At 45.7% G+C, this 25632-nt stretch overlaps 3 protein-coding genes and 1 long non-coding RNA gene across 8 annotated transcripts in view; 2 read left to right on the forward strand and 2 right to left on the reverse strand.

Moving 5' to 3' along the window:
- Window positions 1-11391, reverse strand: part of Pura (Puratrophin-1-like) — a 50467-nt gene extending 39076 nt beyond the window's left edge. The window contains exons 1-2 of one of the 2 annotated variants that reach the window (XR_011444759.1): window positions 10995-11391; window positions 70-789 (exon numbers count right to left, since the gene is read on the reverse strand). Coding sequence is in view for 1 of the 2 variants with exons in the window: in XM_017172099.3 (XP_017027588.1) it covers window positions 70-789; window positions 10995-11153 (879 nt within the window). In the remaining variant the exon portion in view is untranslated. The remainder of the gene's footprint in view (window positions 1-69; window positions 790-10994) is intronic. The other variant, XM_017172099.3, reaches the window with a different exon arrangement.
- LOC138928262 (uncharacterized) overlaps window positions 1-16747 on the forward strand; it is a 54147-nt gene extending 37400 nt beyond the window's left edge. For 3 of the 4 annotated variants that reach the window (XR_011444760.1, XR_011444762.1, XR_011444763.1), the window contains one exon: window positions 16298-16747. This is a non-coding gene — a long non-coding RNA (uncharacterized lncRNA). Of the gene's footprint in view, window positions 1-56; window positions 193-16297 lie in introns of those variants that run through there. The other variant, XR_011444761.1, reaches the window with a different exon arrangement.
- Window positions 13663-16219, forward strand: t-Grip84 (testis-specific gamma-tubulin ring protein 84). Its single transcript, XM_017171593.3, has one exon. The coding sequence runs from the start codon at window positions 13771-13773 to the stop codon at window positions 15898-15900; it is 2130 nt and encodes a 709-aa protein (XP_017027082.1). The 5' UTR covers window positions 13663-13770; the 3' UTR covers window positions 15901-16219.
- Window positions 16748-17513: 766 nt separating the features above from the next.
- mmm (missing minor mitochondria) lies at window positions 17514-21417 on the reverse strand. The gene is made up of 6 exons (XM_017172293.3): window positions 21084-21417; window positions 20353-21017; window positions 20139-20301; window positions 18788-20073; window positions 18344-18734; window positions 17514-18272 (listed from the first exon to the last, which is right to left on the reverse strand). The coding sequence occupies exons 1-6, from the start codon at window positions 21338-21340 to the stop codon at window positions 17606-17608; spliced, it is 3429 nt and encodes a 1142-aa protein (XP_017027782.1). The 5' UTR covers window positions 21341-21417; the 3' UTR covers window positions 17514-17605.
- Window positions 21418-25632: the final 4215 nt, after the last annotated feature.

Here is a 25632-nt window from a genome sequence, read left to right on the forward strand (position 1 = left end):
CTTTTTAAAGGATACATAAAAGAGAATAAATGATTTTTCAACTTATTTTTTCACAGTGCTATTACGTACCTCTTCCTGCAGTGGAACTTCCTCGTGTGGCGGCTCCAGCTCGTCGGCGACCGCCTGCTGCTCCTGGCCAGCATCCAAGCTACAGTCGATGGGCAGGGCATCCGAGTAGGAGCCGTGGCTGTCCTCAGCCAGGTCCGCCTCCTCCGCCGCTGCCAGCTCCTCCTGTAGCTCCTCATTATCGGATTCCCTCTCCCCGATGCTTGTAGGTGCTGCTGGTTCGTTCCTTACCAGGGTGATGGTGGTAGTGGTGGTCTTTGGAGTTGTCTTTGGCTGCTGACCCGTTAGGCGCTGCTTGCACTTCTTGAGATACTTTTGAACCCGCGACTTGCTGCGGTTCAAAGTGCCCTCTGATGCAGTGGAGGTTGTTGTTGTTGGATATCGACAGCACACATAATTAGCGTTCGCGGACAGCTGCTCCACCTCCGGATCCTCCAAAACCTCCAGAGCCTCTTCCTCCACCTCATCCACCTCTTCGTTGCGGGCAATGGGCGCTGCTTTAACCTCTTTCATGTCCCTGTCATTGGTCAAGACTGTTGCTGGCGGGGACTCTAGGATCTGAATCGCCTGAGCTGGCCTCTCCCCAGAGTCTCCATCGATTTGCGTGTCATTCAGCACCAAGATCTCGGCTAATTCCGCTCCTGCTTCTGAGCCACAACCAGAATCCGGAACAGAAACAGAAACAGCTGCTTCTGCTCGCCCTGCCTCGGTGTTCGTGTCGGCCTGAAATGCACAAAATAAGTGGGGGAGGAGACTTTAGACACGTGTGGAGTTCAGAGTGCGCCTGTGTATCTGCCAGATACACAATTGCCGCATTTCAAATGGGCCAAAGTTCTTTGGCTCGGCACATGCAATGGCAACTGCGACTGCAAAGACCGCATTAAACACAATTCGCTGGGTTGCTATGGGCAACGTTGGTGGCACAGTGGCACAAAGTAGGAGGATAAATGTATATAAATTTTATTTATTAATTAATATTAATATAGAATATTGAATTAGAATTCTATATTATTCGTAAGGGAAAGGAAATAAGTTACACTTAAACTAGAACATTCAGAAAGATACATAGTTCGTTTAACTTTTTGTTTAATTTCTCAGAATATTACCCCTTAAAGTTAACTATATTTAAGTCCGACTGTGCACATTCCTATAGTTTCGATCCACTTTCCCATAGCACACCATCAATGTGCGCAGGCAGATGGGAATGTGGACTAAGGAGGACTGGGTATTGGGGAATAGATATGGTGCTGGGGCTGGGGAAGCCTGGTCCGCCTTGTTGCATGTTAAAAGTTAAACAGAAATCAATTGGGGACAGCATTGATCCGGAGACAAGACTAGGGAAAGGGAGCGAGCCAAACGGGGGCCGCATTGCATGACAATCAAATGAAACGTCAAACGTTCGCTGCCTGGCTGCCTCAGTTGTCGTTGTCATAGGTCAAGTGTAGCACAGTAGAATTCACTTTCTTTCAGACACACACACACACACAAATTTGCAGTGAAAGTGGATGTGGTTCGGGGATCCCCATCCCCTTTTTGACCATAACACACATAACAAAGCCTGGCATGTTCAATTTTTCAGCTGCCGAAGTCGAAACCGAAATACTTTTGGCCAACAATGTGACATTGTGCGATGCCGGCGCTTTTCCATTTATTTTCCCATTACCCACTCACTGGCCTATCCACGCCCAAGCGAATCTAGCAACTGAAGTCGCCGAGGAATCCGGCTAGCTCTGCTCCTAGTCCTTTTCCCGCAGCTTTCTGGGTCCTTGCTAGCCTGCCGCCAGGTGTCGCCACCGGCGCCTGCGCAAGAGTCCAACTCGGACTCAAGTCCCCATGTCCACCAATCCCCCCACCAAGCCAAACGAAGCCACAGAGACACCAACGATTTCTGCCGCTGAAGCTTATAAATTTCCACAATTTGTTCAGGCCGGGCTTTTTGAAGTGTGGCCGAAGCGACGCCAATAAATACCAATAAATATATCATCAATATTTTCTTTTTGGGCCAAGCACTGCGAGAAAATTGGGGTTAACTGAGAACTAAAGAAAAAATAAAGGCCAAGGATGATTAACATCAAGGTAAATTTAAGAAGAGTAGGAATTTCTTGAACTTACTTTAAACTAAAAACTTTCTAAGTTAAATTTTTTACTAGAACATTTACTCGACTTCCCTCTAAGGGGTTCCCCTTTTCCTGCAGTGCTTGATTCTGGCGCTGCATTCCGGCGATTGCTGCCACCGCTTAAAGATCCCTGCCCAGTGGCCATGGCAGTGGCACGCACGATCGGCAGGGAAAAAAATATATATAAAAAAACAAGGAGAATCAGAGGCAAATGCAATTTGCTGCCATGCCAACTCTTGACCAAGTGCCGGACTGTGCTCATCAATTAATTGCCCTGGCCGGTCTGGTTTCGCTTTGACTTTCGGTCGTCGTGCTATGGCTTTTTGGTTTTGGTTTCGGACTGGGCGCTGGCCCGGGGGCGTTTTGGCCGGGTTTTCGTGGTGCGTGCGTCTGTGGCAGTGGGTCGCTGGCTTTTACGGCCAAGCTGCTAGCCCGCTGTTCAAATTATGGCCGCGCGTCAAAAGGAAATCGAAAATGTTGCACTAGTTGGCTGGACAAGCCATTAAAGGAAGGTCGCCGCTGCTGCTGCTGCACCGACAGCTCAACCTTGGGGCTACTCCAAGCTAGTCCAATCGATCCAAAGCGATGATCCCATCCCATTCCATTCCAGCATCCAGCATCCAGCACACTCTCACGCATCTACGGTTTCACCTAACGCCGCTTTGACCCAAATCCGCCATCCACTCCTATAATATATAGTGCTTATACCCTCCTCCTTTAATCCGCGCAGAGAAACACGATTGGAAATTAATTTTTATGCAACTCTTGTCACATTTGTGTTAATCAAAACATTATGACTGCGTTTTCTTTTATTAATTGGACAACCTACTCCGGCCAAGCAGGCACCTGTGTCGCACCTGAGGAGCGGGAACTGTCAATGCCAATGCCATTTGGTCGATGTTCCTCCGAAAGAGACTCTCTGCCGCTGCCCACGAAACAAATTAAATTTATTGCGTGTGATTTTGATAGCGCGCAGATACACACAAATATTGCGTCAGTAACTAATTTGTTGGCTGACTGACTGACTGCCCGTTAGAGATTGTAACGGAGCGCCATATACTTTGGCTTGGTCTGAAGTCGGGGGAATGGCCAACACAGTAAGAAAGGTTTTAACCATTTCTTTAACCATTTAAGGTAGTCCAAAGAAGGTATATTTGATTAAAAAGTGATAATACCTAGTCTAAAAATATATTTCCTTATGAAATCCTTACAGTTTAAAACCAAAAACATGTATTATATATATGTATAAAGATATATTAAGTAGAAGTGCTATATTTTTTTGAAAAGTGCTCCTACGTAGGCCGTGGAAATTGCAATTTCGCCCTCAACTTAAAGTCCACGAAGTGCCTGTATATGCGTATGCCTTGCCGCAATATGGGAAAATGCGTGGGCTGCAACTGCCACTGCTCCCAAATTAAGTGACAGCTCCACGAAATTGAAAATGACTGTGAATGCGTGTCGTTAATGGGCTGGCCTAACCCCCGACTAAGGTTAAAGAAAGAGAAACTGGCAACTGGACAGGGAAAACTGCGGGGGAGAAAAGCCATTTGCATGTGAGGCTGGTAAAAAAATAGCAACTCATAAGCTAAGCAATAAACACCTTTGAAGGCAGGTATTAATTGCTAAAGATATCTGAGGTATTACTTGTTTTCACTTTCTTTTAGGTAATAAATGAAAATGTAAATTAAAGAATAAATTTCTTATATTAATAATAATTAAAGTACTTTATCTTAAATAAAAAAAGGTATTTTGTTGCTAATTAGTACTCATTTAAAAGTTGGAATGAGTGAGAAATTATTCTTTAATTTTGATAGAATTATAGGATATTTTCCATATTAATGTTCTCTAGGGGAATAGTATATTTTCAAATGATTATTGTTTAAAGTGAGCCATGAGACATTATAATTAAATGTAGAAAAATAGTTCTTAAATACAAACTCACATAAAAGTTAAATCATTGCCTAGAAACTAGAATTAAGTGTGATATTCTAACCGTTATTCTAGCCTATCCTACATCACCATATTTCTTCACCTTCCTAATAAGCAAAAAAAAATCCAAATAGAATAAACTAAACCATAACTTTTGATATTCAACAGCCTTTCAAGTCCAAGTAAGCCATTGCACTTCCTTCCACTTATAGGTCAGATCAGATTAGCCGATTACAAAACCCATTTCCTATATCAAATTTGCATCTCGTGCGTTGAATAACAGCCATTGCCAAATGGCGAGGCTTTATGAAAGGTTCAATGTTTCGGGCTCTGCGGATGGGTTTTGTTTTGCCTTTTTTCTCCTTCAGTTTATAAGCTTTGAGTTGCAGTTCGCAGTCAAAGTCGAAGAAGATGAAAATTCCCACGTCGTGCGTGAGTGCGCGGGAAAATATTAAACAGATTTCATGTCGTCTCTCTGTCCCTGTCCATTTGCGCTGCGGAAAACATAGGGAAAATCGCTCTCAACTGCATTTAACAGCTTTGGAGATTCGATTTGAAAGCCGTTCGTCGACGCCGCTTTTTTTGTACACTTTTTGTTTTTTGTTTTTTTTATATTTTTTGTTTTTGTGGCCATTGCATGTCGCGGCTTTTTGCATGATTTCTAGTTAAAATGCAAAACTCAGCTGCGATAAATAAATATGCATGGCTCGGATGCAGCGAACAATGTGGAAACGGCGGCCGAAAACTGAAACTGACGAGCGGATGCACAAGGCATCGGCATCGGCTTTGGCTTTGGCCCCCACCTTCCAGCAGCCAGGAGCAGCAGCGGGCCAAGTTAACAGCAGTGGTAGCAGCAACAGGCGGCGCAATTAGCCACCGCTGCCTGCTAGCTGCTATTTTATTTGCTTTTTTGGTTTATTGGCCATCGAATGCACTGCTCCTTGTCCAACCATGTCCCATGTCCAATGTAAGATGTCCGCTATACGATGTCCCATGTCCGCCGTCCGGCCAACAAATGAGCCACTGATAAATATTATTAGCGCATTGCCGAGCATCAGAGGCTGCAACACCGAAACCAGCGATATTCAAGTGCAAGACCAGGACCTCAACTGGGAGTACACACTGGGAAAATAAGTGTACTTTCTGGTAAATGTATCTATAAATCGTTTGAATAGTCTCCAGTGGGTAGTAACCATAATATAAGTACTTTAAAGGTTCTGCTCTAATTATATTTATCAATTATTTACCCGCTTTGGAAATAAAAGCAAGAAGAAATATACATATTTCCCATTTTCCCACATTATTTATTTATTTATTAATAACATAATTAAATTACAAATAAAATGCATCCAATAAAACCACAAATTTATTTCTCTGCACAGACTAGTGCACTGGCTGCCACATTTGCGGCATAATCGCAATTTATTTAAATGCAATAGGGGGGCATCGCGGTGTGGGATGGGTTTTGGAATGGGTAATGGGGATTGGGGATTGGGGATTGGGGATTGGGGATTGGGGAATGGCCACCGGTGGTAGTGGTAGGTAGTCCTACCACGAGTGGTGCTACTGCCGCTGCCAGCCTGCAATTAATATCGACATTTTAACACTTTACGTTGAATTATTGCATCTCTTACTTTTCGCGATTGCTATTATCAATGGGGGCAGACAGTCCGTTTAGCTAGTTCGGTGGTCTATGGAGACGGCCCATCGATGCCGCCACTTCCAGCGGCTTTTTTGCTTTGTCTCCTTTTCGGTTTTCCTTTTATTTTCGGCGTTTTCCCCCCCTGCAAATCTCGGCTATTTCCTTTGCATTTTCGATCGGCGGCACTATCGTATTTCGTTAATGGGCGGGAAATGCAACTGTCACCGCATTTGAATGTCAAGGAAAAGATCGGAATAGGCAGAGTGCCCTGGCCGCTGATTGAATAACGCCACTCGAGGTGCGATCGGACTAGTTCGGTGACGGAAATTGCCAATCTTGAGCTTGAGAGAAACTCGTAAAGCAGTTCCTTAATTTGGCCAAGATAAAATGCAGCTGAAATAATTTATTAGCGACTATAAAGTGCGACAAAGGCGACAAGGTGAAGGCGAACATGGAGTGTAATTGTGTGAGCTTTTATAGAAATTTAAGTCTCTTAAAGAATTAAAGAACAATTTAGGTATAAAATATATACAAATGATTAATTATGAATTACTCAAAAGAGAACACTTCCTTCTGGGATTGATTTATGGTCTATTAATTCACGAAATGTAAATAAGGTGCCTTTGCAATAATTGATTTATTTATGATTTAATTATTTAGTTTAAGGAGTTGTTCTCTAGGTGTATATTAAGCGAATAGTCATATCGAAATCTTTAGGAAATTGGCATACAATTTCCGATAAATATTTTATTTTAAAGCCCCTACACCTAACTTGTCTAATGCATTGTACCTTAAGTACTTGAAACCATATTTATGGCTAAAATATTCCCAGGAGCTGCCAAAAAATAAAACCTGTTGCTCGAAAACAGTTCCAAAAAAACTCCATGTAATGCCAAAACTTTCGCCAACTTCCCTTAACGAACTCGCGGCCGTTTAATCACAAATCAACTTTCACGCCCCCGAAAAAAAAAAACCTCCCAGCAGCAGCCCGCACTCGAAAAACACTTGAAAACTGTGAGCCGCTGAAAAATATGAACTCTCGTCTCTCTTGAGCGCTCACTTAAAGCTAGCCACATTAATCTACAATTACTTTGTATGGGCCATGGCCGATGGCCAAGACCGAAACTGAACCTGGGGACCCCAGAAAAATGACTCAATTTAAATCAATAAAAGGGCTCGCTAACCGCCAGGGTAACGGATCCCCTATTCCCGATCCCCCATCGGAGCACATGGTGACCCCCAGCTTAAACCTACCGTCCGGATGGCCGCATACGAGTGCCAGATCAGACGCGGACTGAGGGGCTGCGGATCGTAGCGAAGGCGGGCATATTGCTTCATGAATATTTTCCAGATTACATAAGCCATCGCAGTCGGCGCTTCTCCGTCAGCGTCTCCGGTCATAAAGATCGATATCCACATGCAAATTATATGCGTGCCAGGAAACCGCCGGCAGTGCCAATCCAGATTTGGGTTCGGGCCGGGATTCGCGCGGGGCCCCGGTTAATGCGTAGTTTGTGTTGCGTTTATTGTTTTCATAAATAAAGAAAAGTAAAATGGAAATGCACCGAAAAGGCACTCCGAAATTTGTCGGTTCGCATTATTATTATTATTATTATTCCTTATTATTATCGCTGCAATTCACTTGGCAGACGGATTCACTTCATTTTTCACGGCACCAAAAAGAGAGGCAAACAAAAAGGAACCACTGTCCGGAGCCAACAAAGGCACAAGGCAGGGCAGTGTGGCACAGTGAGCCCCTTTCCTGGGCCCCCTCCTCCTCCTCCTCTTTCGTGATCTTGTGTATTATTTTAATATTTATTTACATTTGAGCATTTTGCATAACGCGCGGGTCACGACGGAAATCGTCGGCTGGCAATTTATCAATACATAGTTGTTTCCCCCATTTGCCCAGAGGAAGGAGACGGAGTCTGGCCAGAGTTGGGGCCAGAAAGGTTCGGTTGCGCGGAGGGCAAGAAATCAAAACAAATGAAAAACGCGCCAAAAAATCAAAACGCGCACAGATTTTTTGCCTCGATTTTTGTTCGTTATTTTTTTTTTTTGGGGGCGAGGAGCGCGATCAATGGGAAAAACGTCAAGAGTTGAACCGGGGACCTCCGCCGGGCCTGCGTCTCAGTCCGGGAAACAAGTTCAAAGCGTTTGCGGCGGCCGCTTTGCACCAACTAAATTGAAATGAGGCGAGCGCCAAATGGAAATGGAAAAGCCCCGGCGAATCGAGGGTGTAACTCACAGATACTCGCCGATGCCGCGATACCCATCCCGTTTTCCACCCCGCGCTGCCATTGCCAGGCTTCAATGATTTTCCATGCGTGCGAACGGCGCTTTGTACCAGCGCGTTATTTGAATTTGGCCTGGGCCATTGCTGTTTTTTATACTGTTGCTTTGGCTGGGCTGCGATTCGAGCCGAGCTCAGCTGACTCAGAGCCGCCTGAGAAAAGCTCGTGGAGGAACGAACATCAATGGCAACAACAATAAACACAACACACCCACAATTACCGGTGATTTATAGTGACACAGCCAAGGATATCTTGACTTTGTTAGGAGGTTGGTGGCTGCATTAGCTTGTATTTTTTACTTAGAAGTTCTAATTATTATTTAAATTAATTCAAAATTTTTAACTATAACATTTTCTTATAAAATATGAAGGAAAGACATAAAATATATATTAATTATACGTTTATTTTGTTGTATCTCTGAAATTTTACAGATAAATTACAGCTAAAAGTCAAATAATTATAATCCAAACTCACTATCTTTATTTTCTCAGTAAACAAATAGTAAAATATATAGTTTCCCTCCCAAAAGGGTATCTAATGATCCGGCTTTTAGAAATCCCAAACTATCATTCGGTTCCATTTAGTCAGTATTTTCAGCGGGGGACGAAGTCGAGGTCTGTTTTATGCACAATGTTATTGTTTACTCCGCTCCATAACCCCCACCCGCTGGCGGCCCATCCCTCGACCGGTATTGTGGATGGTCGGATAAAGCATCATATAGACATCTTCAACTCCTGCCTTGAACTTGGCAAGTTCGCATGTACAACAGTATAGCATATATATGAGTATATAATAGGGGCTGCCCATATATTTTGTTTGCTACTTTGTCGGTGTTTAGCTTATGCCTTTTGACAGGCATTTGTTTACGGTCTCAGGCTAAGGCTTTTCAGGAAAAAGGCACCCAAAGAATACAGAGCTAACGAGCTCCGAGCTGGAACTTGGGTTCCTGGCTTCGAGATCCCCCAGCGATTTTGTTAATCGGAACACGCGATGAGTGTTTACTCCCGCCTCAGTTTCAGTTTCACAAATCTGAAAACTTGGAGTGCGAGAGTGAGAATAAACATTTGCCGGAGCGGCGGTATAAACAATACGGGCCGTCGCACCGAGGGCCATAAATATAAGTATTAAGTGCTCTTCCCGGTGGGTCTGCTGCCATAATTCCATCTGTAATAGGAACGAGCGCTGGCCTAATGTTTTGGGCTGTGAGCAAGGGTATCAATATTTCCGCCAATTAATAACAATTAATTTTTCCGACCCAAATGCGGGTTGCAATTGTGAGTCACACAATCGTGATTTCAAGCTTAGATACACATATTTGTATGACTATTAATAATTAACTGAAATCAAAGCAAAGTTGGTAATTGTGGGTAAAGTGCAGGGTTAAAAGGGTGAAGATAACTACTCAATCTGCATCTAATTAGTGTAAATTTTAAAACCTGTTTCACCTGTTGAATAGTATTTCCAAACTATTGGACTCTCTTGAATATTAGAAAACTCTTTAATATGCCAGGGGCTTAACCCCTACGTGCTCTGCTTGAGATCCGCATTGTTACAAACACAAATATTTCGAAATCGCACAAATGCCAACTACAGATAATTGCCAAAAATCACCGGCAGAGTCAACTTTCATAAAACGGCATTCAATTTGATTTGCACAATTTGGGGGCTCTTAACGGCTCCTCGTCTGTCGGCTTTTCAAATATATATGTGTATACTGTTATTTTTTTGCCTGGCATTTTGGCGTTTGTTTGAATTGATAACAGGCTGGAAGTGCCTTTCAGCCTGACAGCCATAATCGCTCAACGCCAACTGTTTTTTTTCTTTTTTTTTTCAGCAGCAAGGTGGGGTAAGTAATGGAAATGGAGTAGTTTTTGGGGTAGTTGGGGCGCCAGGGGTTGTAACTGGGAACCAAGCCTATGTCTCCGGCAGGTCGATGGACACACCCACCCGGAGAGTGGAGAGTGGAGAGCGGAGCATGGAGAGCGGAAAGCGGAAGCGGAACAAAGCCTCAGACAGTTGGACCCCACAGACCGCAGACCTCTTGATGGAGAAATTATAGCGAGTCACGCGAGTGCGAAACTTTTCTAACCCTTCTGCCTCCTGCCCTCCGAATTAGTCGCCTTCCGAGGCGCCGGCTGTGCCCCGATTCACAGGAAAACCAGAATTAGCTAAAAAATTGCACCGAAAGCCCGAAATGATTGTCTTTAATTGAATTCACTGCCAGACCGAATAACTTTTAATTGAATTCCGGCTAAAGTCTAGAACTTGGCGAGGTGAGGTGATGACCCACTTGGGATCAACCGAAGGATGTGATGCACAGAGAAAAAGTGAGGTAAGATTTGTTATTTTAAATAAAAATATTTGCTTTATTTATCTAATAATTAATTAATTAAAATATATACCAAAAATCTACAAACTTGAATCATTTTAAACCTTACAAAAACCACTTAATGGTTTAAGTAAATATTATTTACGTAACCAGTTTCACATTTATTTTTATTACCTGGCAAACTGTAAGTTACAGCTGTAAGTTGTGTGAACAGACCTTTTTGTTAAAACAAACCCTGGTTAAAATTAAACGGATTTCCAGGTTTTGCAATTAATAGTTAAAATTATAACCTGTAAATAGTTATTTATAGAAATTCCAATCAGTTGCATATACTTTTCTATAGGGCTAAAATCTATTATAAACATTTGTAATCCAACTGGTACTTTACGGAATACCTAGTAATATATTTTGTATATGTAATATATATTTGAGATCATATCTATCTATCATCAACCGCATATATTTAGACTTTATTCACATCTTAACCGTGTCTAGTAGGTTAAATTCTTTGCTGTTTATCCTTTTATTTCAAAGCAAAAAGCTTTGTTTACCAGGTATCCCATAGTCGAGCAACTTGTGTCTCTCTAAGTTCCTGTAATTTTTCACCGTGCACTCACATTACTTCGTCTCCTGGCCAGGCGGCGCTTAATCCATTTGAGCGCCTCCTGGCGACCACGGGCAAAGGACATGCTGCTGCGGTGCCAGAGGTGCAGGGCGATGATGAGGAGGCGCTGCACCCAGACTCCGAACCTCTCGCGGCTGGGCAGCTTGAACATTAAGCCGGGCACAATTGGCACTCAATTATCATAACTTTTGGGGGATTTTCGTTTCGGATTTAGGCGTAACTCCTTGGGGGACCGACCGGGAAACCGGGACTCGTAGAATTTCACTTTTATTTCAGGGGGCGGTACGCGGACTCGTTGTTACTTCAGTTGCGTTTGTTGTTTGACTGAGAATGCCGCTCTGTTCACTGGGGCTGGGGCTCGTGTCTCTGGTATGCCTCGGTTTCTCGACTGGGGAGAGCGAGAGCTCTGCAGTTGCGATTGTCACCGGCGATACACTCACACTTTTTGTTGCTTCCCAGCTTTTCAGCGTTTCGCGTTTTGTTTATACGATACCTTATTTGTGGGGCCCGCGTGCGTGTGGCTTACTAAGAAACCGCCGAGCTATGGAGGTACATAAGTAATGCAGGGAGCCACAATACAAAAACAGAGACACAAATTGAAAAAAATCGAAACCGTTTTTGCATTCAAAGCACACTGCTGCACCGCTCTTTCGAGGCCTGAGCACCGAATACTCCTACTTTTTAACTGAGCTTTGCACTCAATTTGATTGCCGGCGGCAGAGGCCACAACAACAACAGCAACATTAGCAACAACAGCAATAACATGTGGGCACGCAGGGGAAGCCCAGCTAACGGTGAAGGCGAAGGTGCTCGGCCTAGGCATAGTGGTTCAAGTCAGGTAAATAAAGGTTCAGGCCCTACAGCAGGGATCGGTCTTAATTTGATCATTATTTATTATTTAGACCAAAACTGAGCCCAGCTCTAATTTTAGGTCCAAGGAAGGGACTCACCACTTAAATAATTTATTATTTATCATTTACCATGGTATGGATTCGTGAGGATTCTACACGATTCTTCCCTGATAACTGATGTCTTTTTAAATCTCTTAGAAAGCCAGATTTCTTAAGATTTATTGATAGTATTTAACTTTATATTGCAGCTTTTAAACTATCTTTCGGTAATTTAAAACATAACTTACCTTATTTTCTATTAAGAATTTTGAGACTGATGCTAGAGTTCTTAGGACTTCTGAGGCACTCAATTGTAAAAGCATTGCATATTTAGTGGGATCTACCTACATAGTAGATGAGTTTCCATCAGAGGTCCACAGTGACCTAATTATAAATCTAAAACTAAAAATATATTATAATATATATAACATTATATTTATTTATTTATCCAAAGCTTACAATTGATTTGAACCTAAGATCTACCTTGGAGCTAAGAGCCATAGTAGCTTAGGCCTTTATCTCTTGCTAAAAATGTATGATCTTTAATAATAATATCTATAATATAATGCACCCTTTTCCCGGTTCCTGACCCACTGTACCCACTCCGTTCACTCCGTGGGCGTTTCTAGGCGATTCCCTTACAGCTGGTGCCGCTAGGCGACGAAGGCGAACAAGTGTTTTCGGTTGCTGTTATAAAATGTGCGAAGAAGACGACCAAAGCCCATGGAACGTCCATCGAAAAGCTTTTCAGATTAATGCTGCCTGCCTGTCCGTGTTGTTATTTTGTTATTTACTGGCTCGTTGTTGGTGTTGCCTCCGTTGCTAGTACGGTTATTTATTTATTTATGCTAATGTTGCTGCTGCTGATGGCAGAGCAGTAGCTACCGAGGCAGAGACAGAGGCGCTGACGTTGCATTTGCATTGTTTAGAATGAGAACAACGAGAAAACGAAGCCAACAACAACAAAAAAAAAAAAAACAGGGCAAAGACAACAACAATTACAACAATGAAAACACCAACAACAACACGACAAGTGGCACTCACGCGACAAAAGCCCATAAATAAAGTGTTCTCATGGTTATCTCGTTTTCCATGCGATATTTTCGAGTATCTCCAGTATATGCACAAGGAGAAAAGGGATATTAATATATGAGATTATAATTTAAATTTTAAAATTTTAAAATTAATATAAGCTAAGATAATTAAACATTGTCAGAGCAATATATTATGCCGTCTAAAAACCAGAACCTTTATAATATCTACTATAATATTTTATTATATATGTCTTAAAATTAAAACCATATTTTCTTAAATTTCAAATACATTAAAAACTAAAATCAATAAATCGTAAAAATCCACAGAAATTCCTGAAGGTGCATTTACATTTTAAATACGAGCACAAAGAAAGTTTGAAGTTCCCACAGCGGTGGAGAAATTGATGAAAAATTCTCAACACGTTCAGCAGCTGTTTCTCCGCCTCCCTTTGATGGGCAGGCAGATCACCTGTCTCCGCCACTGTGCACCAAGGTATGGGTTCTCACCTGATCGGAGAACCTAATATGTCGCCACTTAATGGATTTCCCTAAGCCATTGTCGAAGCAAAACAAAATATTGAATATTGCAGGGTATATATTTGCCATTTTATTTTCAAAATTTTATGAGGGGTAACATCGTTAAAATTAAAAAAAATATAACAGTAAAAACTTTTCTATAAATATAAATATAAATAAATCTATAAATACAGTAGCAAAGTAACCTTTGCAAAAAGGTTCACATCATTTTTCAAATACAAACAATTCCTGTTTCCAAAAACCGATTGGGCACTTCCTGCTTCGAATATTGTTATTTATATATTTCAATACTCTGGCACCCGACAACATGAATCCTCCCACTGTGGACAAGGAGACCGCGGAGAAGATTCGCCACCACCTAAGCAAGGAGGAGCTGGAGCGTCAGATGCACAGCATTCATGGTCAGGGTGACTCACAGGAGGTCAGAGGTCGGAATTCCGGTAACAGTAGCAACTCGCAGGCTTCCGGAAGCGGTAATACCGCCGAGACCGATGGAGCCCGCCAGGAATCGTGGATTTTCGAGAACGTTGGAGGCTACTATATGCCCATCGAGGATGTGTCCAAGGTCTCTCTGGCCCCGCAGGAGCAGCTGCTGATGCGGAACCTGATCTACGCCTTCTCAGGAGTTCCATCCTCGTACATCACGCCGGATATTCCAGCCGATAAGATCGCAGAGATGACGGCGGTGGAGATAGCCAAGGTGCGTTTCCGCGTGGACGATGCATTCAACGGAGCCTTTCGGTCGCTGACCAGCAATGTGCTGCCCCTGATCGGGTACTACATCTGTGTGCAGAGCTTCATCGAGGAGACCAACATGACCCCTAACTGTAGCCGAACCCGCCTGGCCCTGGCCACAGCCCTCAGTGATCAGATGGAGGACTACTACAAGCTGCAGTCGAAGTTGGAGACGGATCTGAACGACCAGAAGTTAAACCTCAAGGAGCTGGTGCGACAGGTGCGCCCTTGGCTGGCCAGCCTCAAGGTGTTCGCCAGCATGGCCTGTAGCTCCCGGGACTCGCTGAACAGTGCCCAGCTACTGACTCTGCTGGACGAGTTCTCCAAGGAGCAAAGGGTCACCTCACCGGATCTCAAAGAACGGGTTGCCCAGATCATGGCCAAAGTTACTTATACCTACATGAAGATAGTCCAGTTGTGGACCCAAAAGGGCATTCTCTACGACGCACAGCACGAGTTCTTCGTGGAGGACACCGAGCGCTCCAATGCAATGAGCAGCACGCTGTTGGCTCCGGAGCAGTGTTGCCACGCCTACTGGTCAGATCGGTACAACCTGATTCCCGACCGTCTGCCCTCCTTCCTGCTGGACCAGGCTCAGAAGATTTTCCTGGCCGGGAAGTACCTGAACATACTGCGCCAGTGCAACGTGACGATGAAGCTGCTGCAGAAGCCGCTGAGCTATGTTCCCAGGGAGACGGGCCACTTGGAGATTATCCAGGAAAGTTACCAGCTGCCAGCTGGTAAGCTTTTGGAGGTGATAAAGGAAAAGCACCTTGGCGCGCACCTGCGCAATATACGCGCATATTTTCTGCTGCAAATGAATGGCTTTGCCGAGACCCTGCTGGACAAATGCCAGGAGCAGCTCCAGTGCAATGTGGACACATTGATTCCCGAGAAGTTACAGAACCTGCTGTCGGAGTCCCTTCAGAAGTTCAATGATCCCTTCAAGGGGATGCTGCGCTGCCAGCTAAAAGCCTGCGACGTGGCCACCCAGCTGGCCAGGGGACAAACCGAAATGGAGGATGAGGTCCCCGATGTTCTTCGCCTGTACGGCTACGAGTCCTTGGCCCTGCGCTACGAGACCAAGTGGCCGCTGAGCCTTGTGCTCCACTCTCAGGTGCTGGAGCAGATGCAAGTCATCCAGCGTGTCCTGCTCTTCCTGCGCTACGTGCACCGCACCCTGACCCTTTTGTGGCAGTCGCCCGCCGACGGTGCTGCTCTCAAGAAAACGGACCAGTCTGGGGAGCTTCGCCAGCGCATGATGCTGTGCATTCTGAACCTGGAGCAGCACATTACCGTAGACATAGCAGAGCCACGATGGCAGTCGCTGCTTCAAACGGTGGACAAGGCCCAGAATATAGACGAGGTGCTGACCAAGTTCGAGGACACCGTGGAAGAGTGCCTGAACCTGGGTCTACTCTCTTCTGCCAACACATTTGTGGCAAGTCTCTTCACCCTTGGTCACATATGCCTTAACTTCTGCGGCTTCGTGGAGTCTCCGCCGGTGGCCAGCAGCAGCGAGCAGTTTGACCAGGTCATCAGGGAGTACGAGGAGGAATTTAGTAGCTTTATGACCACCATCCTGGAATTGGTGAAGCAGCTGGGCAGTCCCAGTGGCCAGGAGGGCGAGCGACAATCCTGCAAGCAGCTGCTCCAACGCCTCGAGGACTACACTAAAAAGGTAGAGGGGCTGCCCAACTAGGGAAGGTGCAGTTCCAAAAGAATAGATATAACATACTAGTCACACTCGTTTTGTTTTCCGTGTTTTGGCTCAGAAGCGTGTCCAGCGTTCCAGCCAAATCAGCCATGCCCGCAAATGCCCAGCAAAACTTTAAATGAGCCGTGAAATCCATGAAGCAAGGCTGGGCTTACACTACACTGTAAAAATTGGGCTTTGGACACTGGATGATAGAGCTATGAGCCAAAAATAAATGTAATTTTCGTTTAAAAAAAATATAAATAAAGTAATGTAAAAACTTAAAAATATAAAAGGCTGTACAAATGAAATAATGAATCTCTTATTTAAGATATTTCTTTCTTTGCTCTAACCTTTTTTATAATAATCATAATGATCATAATTATATAACCCCATTTTCTAGTTAACTCTTTAAGCCAGAAATATGTGATGAACCTTTTCCGGAGACCGTGTGAGCTTGGCATATGGGTATGACACCTGTACGGTGTCTGCAATTTCCGATCGCCACGCTCGCCTCACCGACTCACAATGGGCGTGAATAATCGATGTGTGTTTAATTTCTGGCCGGCGATCGCTTATGTCGAGTCACGGCGGCGGGGCTAGTGCAACGAAAACGCCGATTTGCATAAGATCGTAAATTATTTTAAATGGCGGTAAACAGATTTTAATGCAGCCCCCCTGGATGATGGTCCTGCCGGGCTGCCAATTTGAATTCAAAGGCCAATTGTTATGTAAATGCACTTGCCTCAGTTGCAGACGCAGTTGCACGCAGCCTCGCAGCCGCACAAATTTCGTGTACTCGCGTATTAATAAATAAATGGAAAACGCAAGAGCGAATGCCTCTGTCCAGAAATCACTTAATACTTATCGCTTTAAGGACAACAGGTGGTCGACAACGATGACGCAACAAAACCCAGCTCCGACTGGGGATAAACTGCCCCGAGCGGGCCAATAATAATGCACTCGGAATTATGGTAAAGTTCAGATGCATTGCTTCCGAAATGTATATCATTATCTGCTTGCGAAAATGATGGACTGCCGCTGTCGGTTTGCATTTAGTCCGATGAAGTTGGAGCGCCTGAATGGAGCTGGAGTGGAGTGGGTTGCATTGGAGTGCCCTGGCCAGAGGTACTACTATAAATACTCGTTGTATGGCCGTGGGAATTCCCCAGCTTGGCTGGAAGATCAGCTACTTACTTATGGGGGCAGGTTCATTAAACCCGGGGCACGCCTCGTCCGAGGGATGACTTCATTTGCGATTGGCTAGAAATGTCATAAACTTGAACCCGCCAGCTGGCCACCGAGCGGAAGCAGGCTTCAAGGTTCACTAGGCCCCTAATTGAGAGCCGAATTTAGTTTTTGGCAAAAGGCCAAAGCCATTCAGCCATTAAGTCAGTGTTGGGTGGGCCAGCGCATCAGGGTGCTCTTTAGAAAGCTAAAAAATTGAGTACATTGAGGAAAACTAAGCCTATGGCTTTATGTTTCAGATAAATAAATAAAAGAAAATATGATAACCAAACCGAACTCTTTGACATTTAATTTTATATTTAAAATAATTCCACTTATCCCTTTCAGTTTATCCCAAATTCACCCCTCATAAATATACAAATCCATGCCTATGCTTATCCCTTCGAGCTCTCAAAAAATATCTACAACATTTACTAACAGAATATAAGCATTTTGAAACGATTTTAACACAATCACAAGTCCATTATTCTCCGAGACGACCCATTATACCCGTCTCCACAGTTTCCATTTCCACGTTAATGTCGCTCGATCTGGTCTCGGATGTCATGGTGTCCGGGAATCCATGCTGGCTCGTTGACTCCCCCGAATGGTTGTGCAGGAACTCGTAGCCGAACTGGCACTCGTTGATCTCACCGCTCTCGCACTTCTCCTTGTACCAGAGTAGCCGATCCGTGTTCCCGCCCAAGGACTGGTCAAGCAGCTGACGCCGCTGGCGGCCCCGTTCCAGGAACTCTATGTAGTCGATGGACTTGAACTCCTGGAAGGTGCCCAGCATCTCGAAGGCATCCTCGCAGACCTTCTCGTAGCTGTCGGACATGGCAATCTCGCGTTGCACCCGCTCCTGAATCATCTCACTGCGCTGCAGGTCCGGCACCTCGGCCGGCAGGATGCGCGACCGGATGGTGGCAATGTCGTTGTCCACGCTGGCCAGCACATCCCGGTGGGACTTCTTTTTGGCCTCCTCGTAGGCCAGCTGCTCCTTCTGCAGCGCCGTTTCGCGGGCCAGCTTCTCGGGATCCATCTGCTTGCGGGACATCAAGATGGTCATCATGCGGTTCAGGTTCAGTTCATCCCAAAGCACGGCCATTCTCTCGTTGTAATTGCCACCTAACTTGCCCTTGGTGCCTTTGCTGGTGGAATTAAATTAAATAATATAAATTTAAAGAATATAAAAATTTTAAAATAATTAATTAAGACTTGCCCTTGATCCCCCTCCCCACCCTCCTCTCCCTTGGCGCCCTTCTTTCGGTTGGCAAACTGCTCCTCCCGCTCGATGCGCTCCATCTCCTTGCGGGTCTCCTCCTCCGCCTCCCGCTTCGCCTCGATAATATCCTTGTTGAGCTCGTAGTACTTGTGCTCCCACGCCTGAATGCTCATCTTGCGCCGCTCCTCTTTGAGTACGTATTCCATCAGCTTCTCCAGCTCATTGTTCAGTGGCACATCGAAGGAGTGCGGCAGCTTAACCATTCGGATGCTGCTGTTGTAGTCTCCAATGCCCAGGATCTTGTGCGGCAGCGATGGGCGGTGCTCCGTGATTCCGGTGATAATCCCACCGCCAAGGATCTCGATGAGGCAGGCATCGTCGTCGCGAGCTAGGCAGGGAAAATCAGAAACAAATCCTAACCACTTGTCCCTTGAGACTCACCTAGGATATCCCAGGCTTCCAGGATGCCATCCATCCTGGTCACGTACAGGACAGCCGGTCGCGTCTCGCTCCAGGCCACGGCGGTAAGGTCACAGGCCCGCTGCCGCCAGAAGATCGGCGAATAGTTGTAGTCCTCCTTCCAGATGGCCAGAATGGTGCGTCCGATGGAAGCAAAGAGCTGGGGATAGAAGGGATTCTTTTTCACCATCACCACTGGACCATCGTGCACCCGGGCGAATGGGATGGAGCTGTTGATGACCTCCGTGGGGTCGCCCTCCGTGTAGGTGCCCTGCCACTCGATCCGGTTGATGTGGCCGTAGAACGTAGAGACGATCATGCTCTGGCGGAGATTGGGCGGATCCTTGGCTATCATCTTGGTGGGATAGTTGTGCGGATTGGTTTGAATAACCTTCGGAATCGGGGTCAGGCAGCTGAAGCTCGCGGTATCCGCTATGATCCCTGTTATGGGCTCGGGAAAGTAGAGATTGTAGGTCGGCTTGATCATCTGCAGCTTGTAGGAGGACTCGCTCTGGGTCAGCTGCTTGGGCAGCATGCGGCTGCGCATCTTTTCCTTGGCGGCCTTTCCAGCGCCACCGTCCAGGTTCCAGAAGCTGATGGTTCCGCCGAAGGAGCACGTCACGAAGAACTTGTGGGTATTCTTGGGGTTTGGATCGTTGAAGACCTTCCCGAAGTGGTTCAGGTAGATCGAGGAGCCCAGCCAGTAAAAGGCCGTGATGGGGCCTTTGGGAGAAGTGGGCAGCATGGACGTGGTGGCCGGCGAGATCCGGTTGTCCTCCAGCTCGATGGTCCAGTTGAGAAACTCGCCAATCATCGTCCGGTACTTGGCCTGAGCGGCGGTCAGGTACTCCTCCTCATCCAGCCTCTCGCAACGTCCTTGCAGGTCCCACAGGACCACCTGGCCGTTCCTGCAGCCGCCCAGCAGGATGTCGCCATTAAACGGGCAGAAGGTCAGCGCGGTGTTCTCGATCTGCGCATCGAACTCCAGCTTGTAGTTCAGGTTGTCCGAGAAGCTCCAGAGCAGCACGGGATTGGGTTCCAGCACCGCACGCTGCACGTAGTCCACGCGGTTGGTGGCCTCGTTAATGGTCGCTGGAGTGCTGAAGGCGTAGGACACCGCAATCAATCCCGAGAGATTCGGATACCAGTCATAGCCGGCCACGTAGCGCTTGTTGCTCTTGGAGATGTTGGCAAAGCAGAGAAACTCCTGCAGGTACGGATTGGTGTACTGCACCACCTGACGCGAGGAAATCAAGGAGTAGTCGTCCCTGAAATATAATGGGTTTACAGGAAATCCTCCGTCATCCTTTGCATATAATTATCTATAACCCACCGGTAGCTATCGATCTGATTAAAGTCCAGCGTGTTGAGCAGCATCTGGATCTGCGAGGACATCTCCGGAGGCGGCTTCTCTGGAGCCACATATGTTCCTGCCTTGGCTTGGGCCTTGCGCTTCTCCTCCTCTTCGTCCACGTCCGTTTCATCCAGCTCGAGGTCTGTGGTCAGGATCATAGATTAGGTTATTCATTGGAAGATTTGAAACCCACCTTCATCATCGATCTCGTAGAGGTACTGAGACCAAGCGTTCGAGGGAAATGTGGGGTTCGTCTGCTGCTCCCGGTCGATCTTTGGAGGAGCTGACTGGACAGCAACTGTGATCCGCTTTTTAGTCACATTCTCCCATTTGATGTTCTCGTTGGGCAGCAGCTCGATGACTCCATCTCGAACATCCCGGGTCAACCTGTAGTCGAAGATCACGTGCGGCGGCATCTGGATGGGGTAGACGCTCTGGATCTCCACATCGATGGGCTCCTCCTTGAAGTGCTCCACCATGATGGTCATCTCGTCCTCGGTGCCCTGGCTGACCCATCGGCGAGGCTTCTTGCGGAGGCGACGCTGCATGCGCCAGCGCTCAAAGTGCTCCATGTTTTGGATGATGCCCATGGCCAGCTTCGACTCCTTGATGCTAGAGTAGAAGATGAAGGGATCGCCCTCGGGCGGATCGTCGTCCTGCTCAGTCAGGAGGGGGCAAAAGCCAATCAGAACGAAGTGCTCCGGATTGAAGCTCTTGAACTTCTTTATCAGGTCAGCCGAGTTCTCCAGCTCGTCGAAGAGGACATCGCGCAGGTCTTTGTACTGAACCTGCTTCCAGGGGAACTCCTGGGTAACATTGATGCCCACCTCGATCTTTAGGATCTTCTGAACCTTCTCTCTAAATAAAATGAATGAGAGATGGTGTTATTGAGGAAGAAGTTATTCTGTGAGGGTTACTACTTACGACACCATGACCTTCTGGCAGCTGGCCAGGCTCATAAGAGTTCGCCATGACTCCGCCACATTGTAGAGGTTCCTCGGGTCGCCCACATCCTCGTCGGAGTCCGGCTCCTTGAACTTCTTCATGTAGGGCTTCTTGCTCCGGGACACCTGGGCGGCCGTGCCAGAGGTATCCGTTCCCGGCTCCTGATCCGGGAGGGTAAACTCCATATCGGCGTCATACTCAATCCGTCCCGATCCCGAGGCTTCCAAGTTCGACATGGTTGAGTCTGCCTTCGGTTCTGTTTCCCTTAGAGTTGTTTTTTTTTTATTTGTTTTTCTTGTACTAAAAAATGGGAGACGACAACTCTGTCATGGCAATCCGGGAGCATGCGCAGGTCTCCTAGGAGTTTCTCTTGCCGTGGCAACAGCACGTGAACGCACATAAACAGAATTAAGTTGAAACATTTTCACTCATTTACATGGCCTGGCAATTTTTCCTCAACGATTTCTGAGCTCTTGAGTTTTTGAGTGGGTGATTGCCTTGTTGTCGCTGTCGTTTCGCCTTTGTCGCAGACTCTGTCTCCATGGCTGAAACTGAAACTGAATCCGATGACGATGCCGATGCCGTGGCCGAGGTTGTGTTGCTGCATTTCACATCATTATCTTTGACCAAATACGGAACTATGCGCAAAAAACGCAATTGTGTGTCACTCACAGAGACTTCAGGCCCGAACGAAAAAGCTACGAAATGCAGGCAGAAATATGTGTTTCTTGTGCGATCTGTGGCAGTTGTTGTCCGAGTCCCAGTCCCAGTTCCTGACCCTCTCCACCTCGTTGTTTTGTACACCCACACAGGGAGAAAAAGAATATTAGCAATTTTCAAATAAATCTAATTAAGCTTGAAACAAGTTTGCTTATTTCTTTAGTTCGAATTGCAAATTTTGTAATCATTTTCCTAAGACTTAAAAAATGCGGAAATCGCAGAAAAATTTAAATAAATACATCAAGCATAAATTAAATTTATGTTTACACTTTTTTTACTCTCGCTATAAATTTATTTTTACTTTAGAAAGGGTTGTAAATTATTTCTTAAATGTCATTTAACCGTAACTACCCATATGTAACAGGCAAGCCAACTTTCTGGCGTAAAGACTTTTATGCCATCGGCAAACATAAAACATATCAGCGTTAAGTACACAAAGATTTATTTAACGAGGATATGAATATTTAGGAACTGGCGGGCAATTGGTCAGGCTTTTTCCTCTGTGGAGCCCGAGATCGGTTCAACAAACGCCACAATGGAAAGTCTCCCGTTGACGCACTACGCAATCGAAATCGAAAGTTCTCTGATGGACAGCTGCGAAATGCGACTTCGGCGGGGCAGAGTACAGAGTGCAGAGTCAATGCACCACCGCGATTGTGTGGTATTGGTGGCACTGGTGGCAGTGGCAGTGGTGATGGTGCCACATGAGTGGCACACATTTAATGGATGCACGTCGCTCACTTTCATTCTGGGCGTCTGCCCAACTTTCGATTTTAAATGCAATTTATGCACCTGTCACTCAGCCAGCTGATAACTGGCAACTCCGATTAGCCGCACTCCAACATCGCGGCTGGCTATTGTGCCCAACCGTCTCGTCGCCCTGTTGCAAGTTGCAAGTTGCCGCTTGCCGCTTGCCAGTTGCCTGTTGCCACAAAAGCCAATAAATCAGCGGACAAATTGTTGACAAAACATTTCGTAATTTAAATAAGAGAAAAACGCGACAAGCTGCCGATAGTCGCCAGCCGATAGTTGGTAGCATGCCACAAATGCAGCCCAGGCAAACAACTTCCTCATCCGTCTGGGGTCCGAACAACAATGGCAACAGCCCCGCGCAACGCTGGCAACAAGAAAAAAAATAAAAATAAATAAATAAGCTAACAAAAACCCACAGTGGGGCAGACCGATAATTCGCTGATTGGCAACCGTATGAGGTTTTTCTGGAAAACACCACCAAAAATAATGGAAAAACATCCAAAAGCTCCCCCTTGACCTTTTTGTCAGCCTCGAAATCGAAAGATAATGTTGACAAATCGAAGATTCGATACGCTGGAGGGGTGCTTAAGGGGATTTAACCTAAAGGAATACTAATATATTATAAATTTTAAGTACAGAACTTATTTAAAATAAAATATATACAATATTTTACAAGTCAAATTTAAAATATTTGGAATCAAAAGTCCTAACCTTTTGCTTTTCCTTAAATGTAATGTAATTGAGAATATCTTAACCGATTTTTATTGCTAACATAATAATAAATTCGACCTATACAACATATTTTACATTAAGAAAAACATAATTGCAAGTGTGAAATTTTCTTTAGCTTTTTAATAGGCTTTCCAGAGTGAAATCAACAACATCATCCTGGGAGTTTACCAAAGGCATATCACAATTTTTTTTTTTCTTGGCACTACCTGACATCCTCAAAGACGAATAGCTTAGTGGTAAGTGTTAAAATCGCATAATCACCTTAGAGGGTATTAGAGCCGCTCAATCTCCGCCTGTTTTGGGGCTGGGCGGCTGCAATCATAATCGCCAAAAGTCGTAGGCAGTGGCCGGAGCCACGCCGGCATACAGTTGGCATTCGGAGGCAGTCGGCAGTCGGCAGGAGTTGTACAACTGGCGACAAAATGTTGCATGTTCGTGGCGCTGTCACCGGGGCTCCGGGAGACTGGGAGGCTGGGGAATGTATGCAAAAAGGTGCTAAAAAGATCAGAGGCAGCGATTTATCTTCATTTGCATTTGACGTCGCTGGCTGTGTGTCAAAAAGGTGTTAAGTGCCAGGCGGCAGACCAGGCTCGAGTCATGAGCTTAGTTTCGGCTGCGGCGCCGCTTTTGATGGCAGCAGCAGCAGCAGTAGCCGATGCGCATAATTTTCTATATTTTATAACTCTGAGGTAGCCAAAAAAAAAAACATTACAGCGATTTTGGGAGGCAAGCTATGTTCACACAGAGGCACATCAATCCGCTGAGCCGCGGACGCCCAATAAGGCAAAAACCCCCCAGCACGAACCGTTATTATATGGCCAGGCAAATTTGCCAAAAACCCCGAGCGACACCAACAATGGCCACTTCTAGCCGGGCCAACAGCCAAGCAAAATGCCCAGAAAAAAAAGCACAGCCCGGCCGAAAGCGAACTGAACTGAACCGAGAGCTAAGCGCTAGATAGTCGCACCGATAAAAGGGACATGAAATTCAAATTTGAGTGCTGCAAATTCGCCTGGCGACTTATCAGTCGAGTGAAATTTGCAACCAGAAACGGCTTCCGTATTACGGCGTTTTGTGAATTATGTGAGAAATTTGTTAGTGGGCTAAATAGTTTACTGATTTGTCGATGGCGCAACACGGCGTATGAGTAACGAAAAGGAAGTGAGATCGTATCAGTAGATGCTGAGATAGCAGCGAAAATTGGGCCAAGCGAAGAGTTTTCTTTTAAGTAGAAAAAAAACAGAAAGATAGATAATTCTTTGTGAATTTTTGGTGCCTAAAAACTATATTTTCCAAGGCTAATTTTCCCATGGCAAGTGTAACAGACTGTGAAAACATGGCTGGATTTTAATAAGCGAGTAAGAAAAAAATATGAAAGAGAGGAAGCTCTGAAATTGGTGAAAGGGAAATGGCCGACAAACGATTTTAATTGCAGATTGGTAAAAAAATAATAGTTAAGTAGTGGCAAAAGCAGGCTTGAACGAATGATAGACTTGGGTTTATCATTATTTTTATTTGTATAGGGTCGGAAACGGATCCTTCACTGCGTTACCAGCTTCTGACTGAAATCATAATACCCTGCAAGGATACATGTATACACCCTTCATTCACATCCTTGATAACACTTTAAGGTGCCGCCTTTCTAGAATTCACCTAGGCCAAAGCTACAGCCGCATCGGATTGTAATTGGAACTGGAGACGGAGACGGAGACCAAGTAAGACCCCGAGATCGTGGTCGATTTGCGGCTCAGCAGCGGTGGTGTGACAGTGATAATCCCCCAAGAAATATGCACACAAATTAGGCATGCATGGGAGCCGGGCACAGGCCCAGGTCCAGGCTTAGTATGGGATGTCTTTTGAAGCGGGAGGGGCGGGCATCCAAAGGCTGGCCATTGTTGGCATATTTAAAGTTGTAAAATAGCAAACAAAACACGTTTGACCGACATTCGTGACCAAAGTGCGGCTGCCGCCGGATCGGAGGCTGGGGCTGGACCAGGATTTCAATTTCAATTTCGATTTCGCTTGGGCCGGCGACAAATGTGGAGCCAAGAGACCCAACTTCCAGCTCCCCATCCGAGCTGACCGTGTGACTACTTTGGCAAATGAAAATGCTTAGAAGAGAAATACAAGTTGGGCTGAGAGCGGCGGAGTCGAAATAATTTATGATGCACTTTCTGGGGCTGGGACTGGGACTTGGGCTGGGACTGGGACCTAGCTGGATGTGGTTTTAGGTGGATAACTCCGTGAGTCATGGGCGCTCCGCTCCACTCGCCGCCAGGTGTCGCTCAAACAAAAGTGAAACCATTCTGTGGCTCCCTGCCGC

This window comes from Drosophila kikkawai, chromosome 3L (assembly GCF_030179895.1).
Source record: "Drosophila kikkawai strain 14028-0561.14 chromosome 3L, DkikHiC1v2, whole genome shotgun sequence".
NCBI classification, from domain to species: Eukaryota; Metazoa; Arthropoda; class Insecta; order Diptera; family Drosophilidae; genus Drosophila; species Drosophila kikkawai.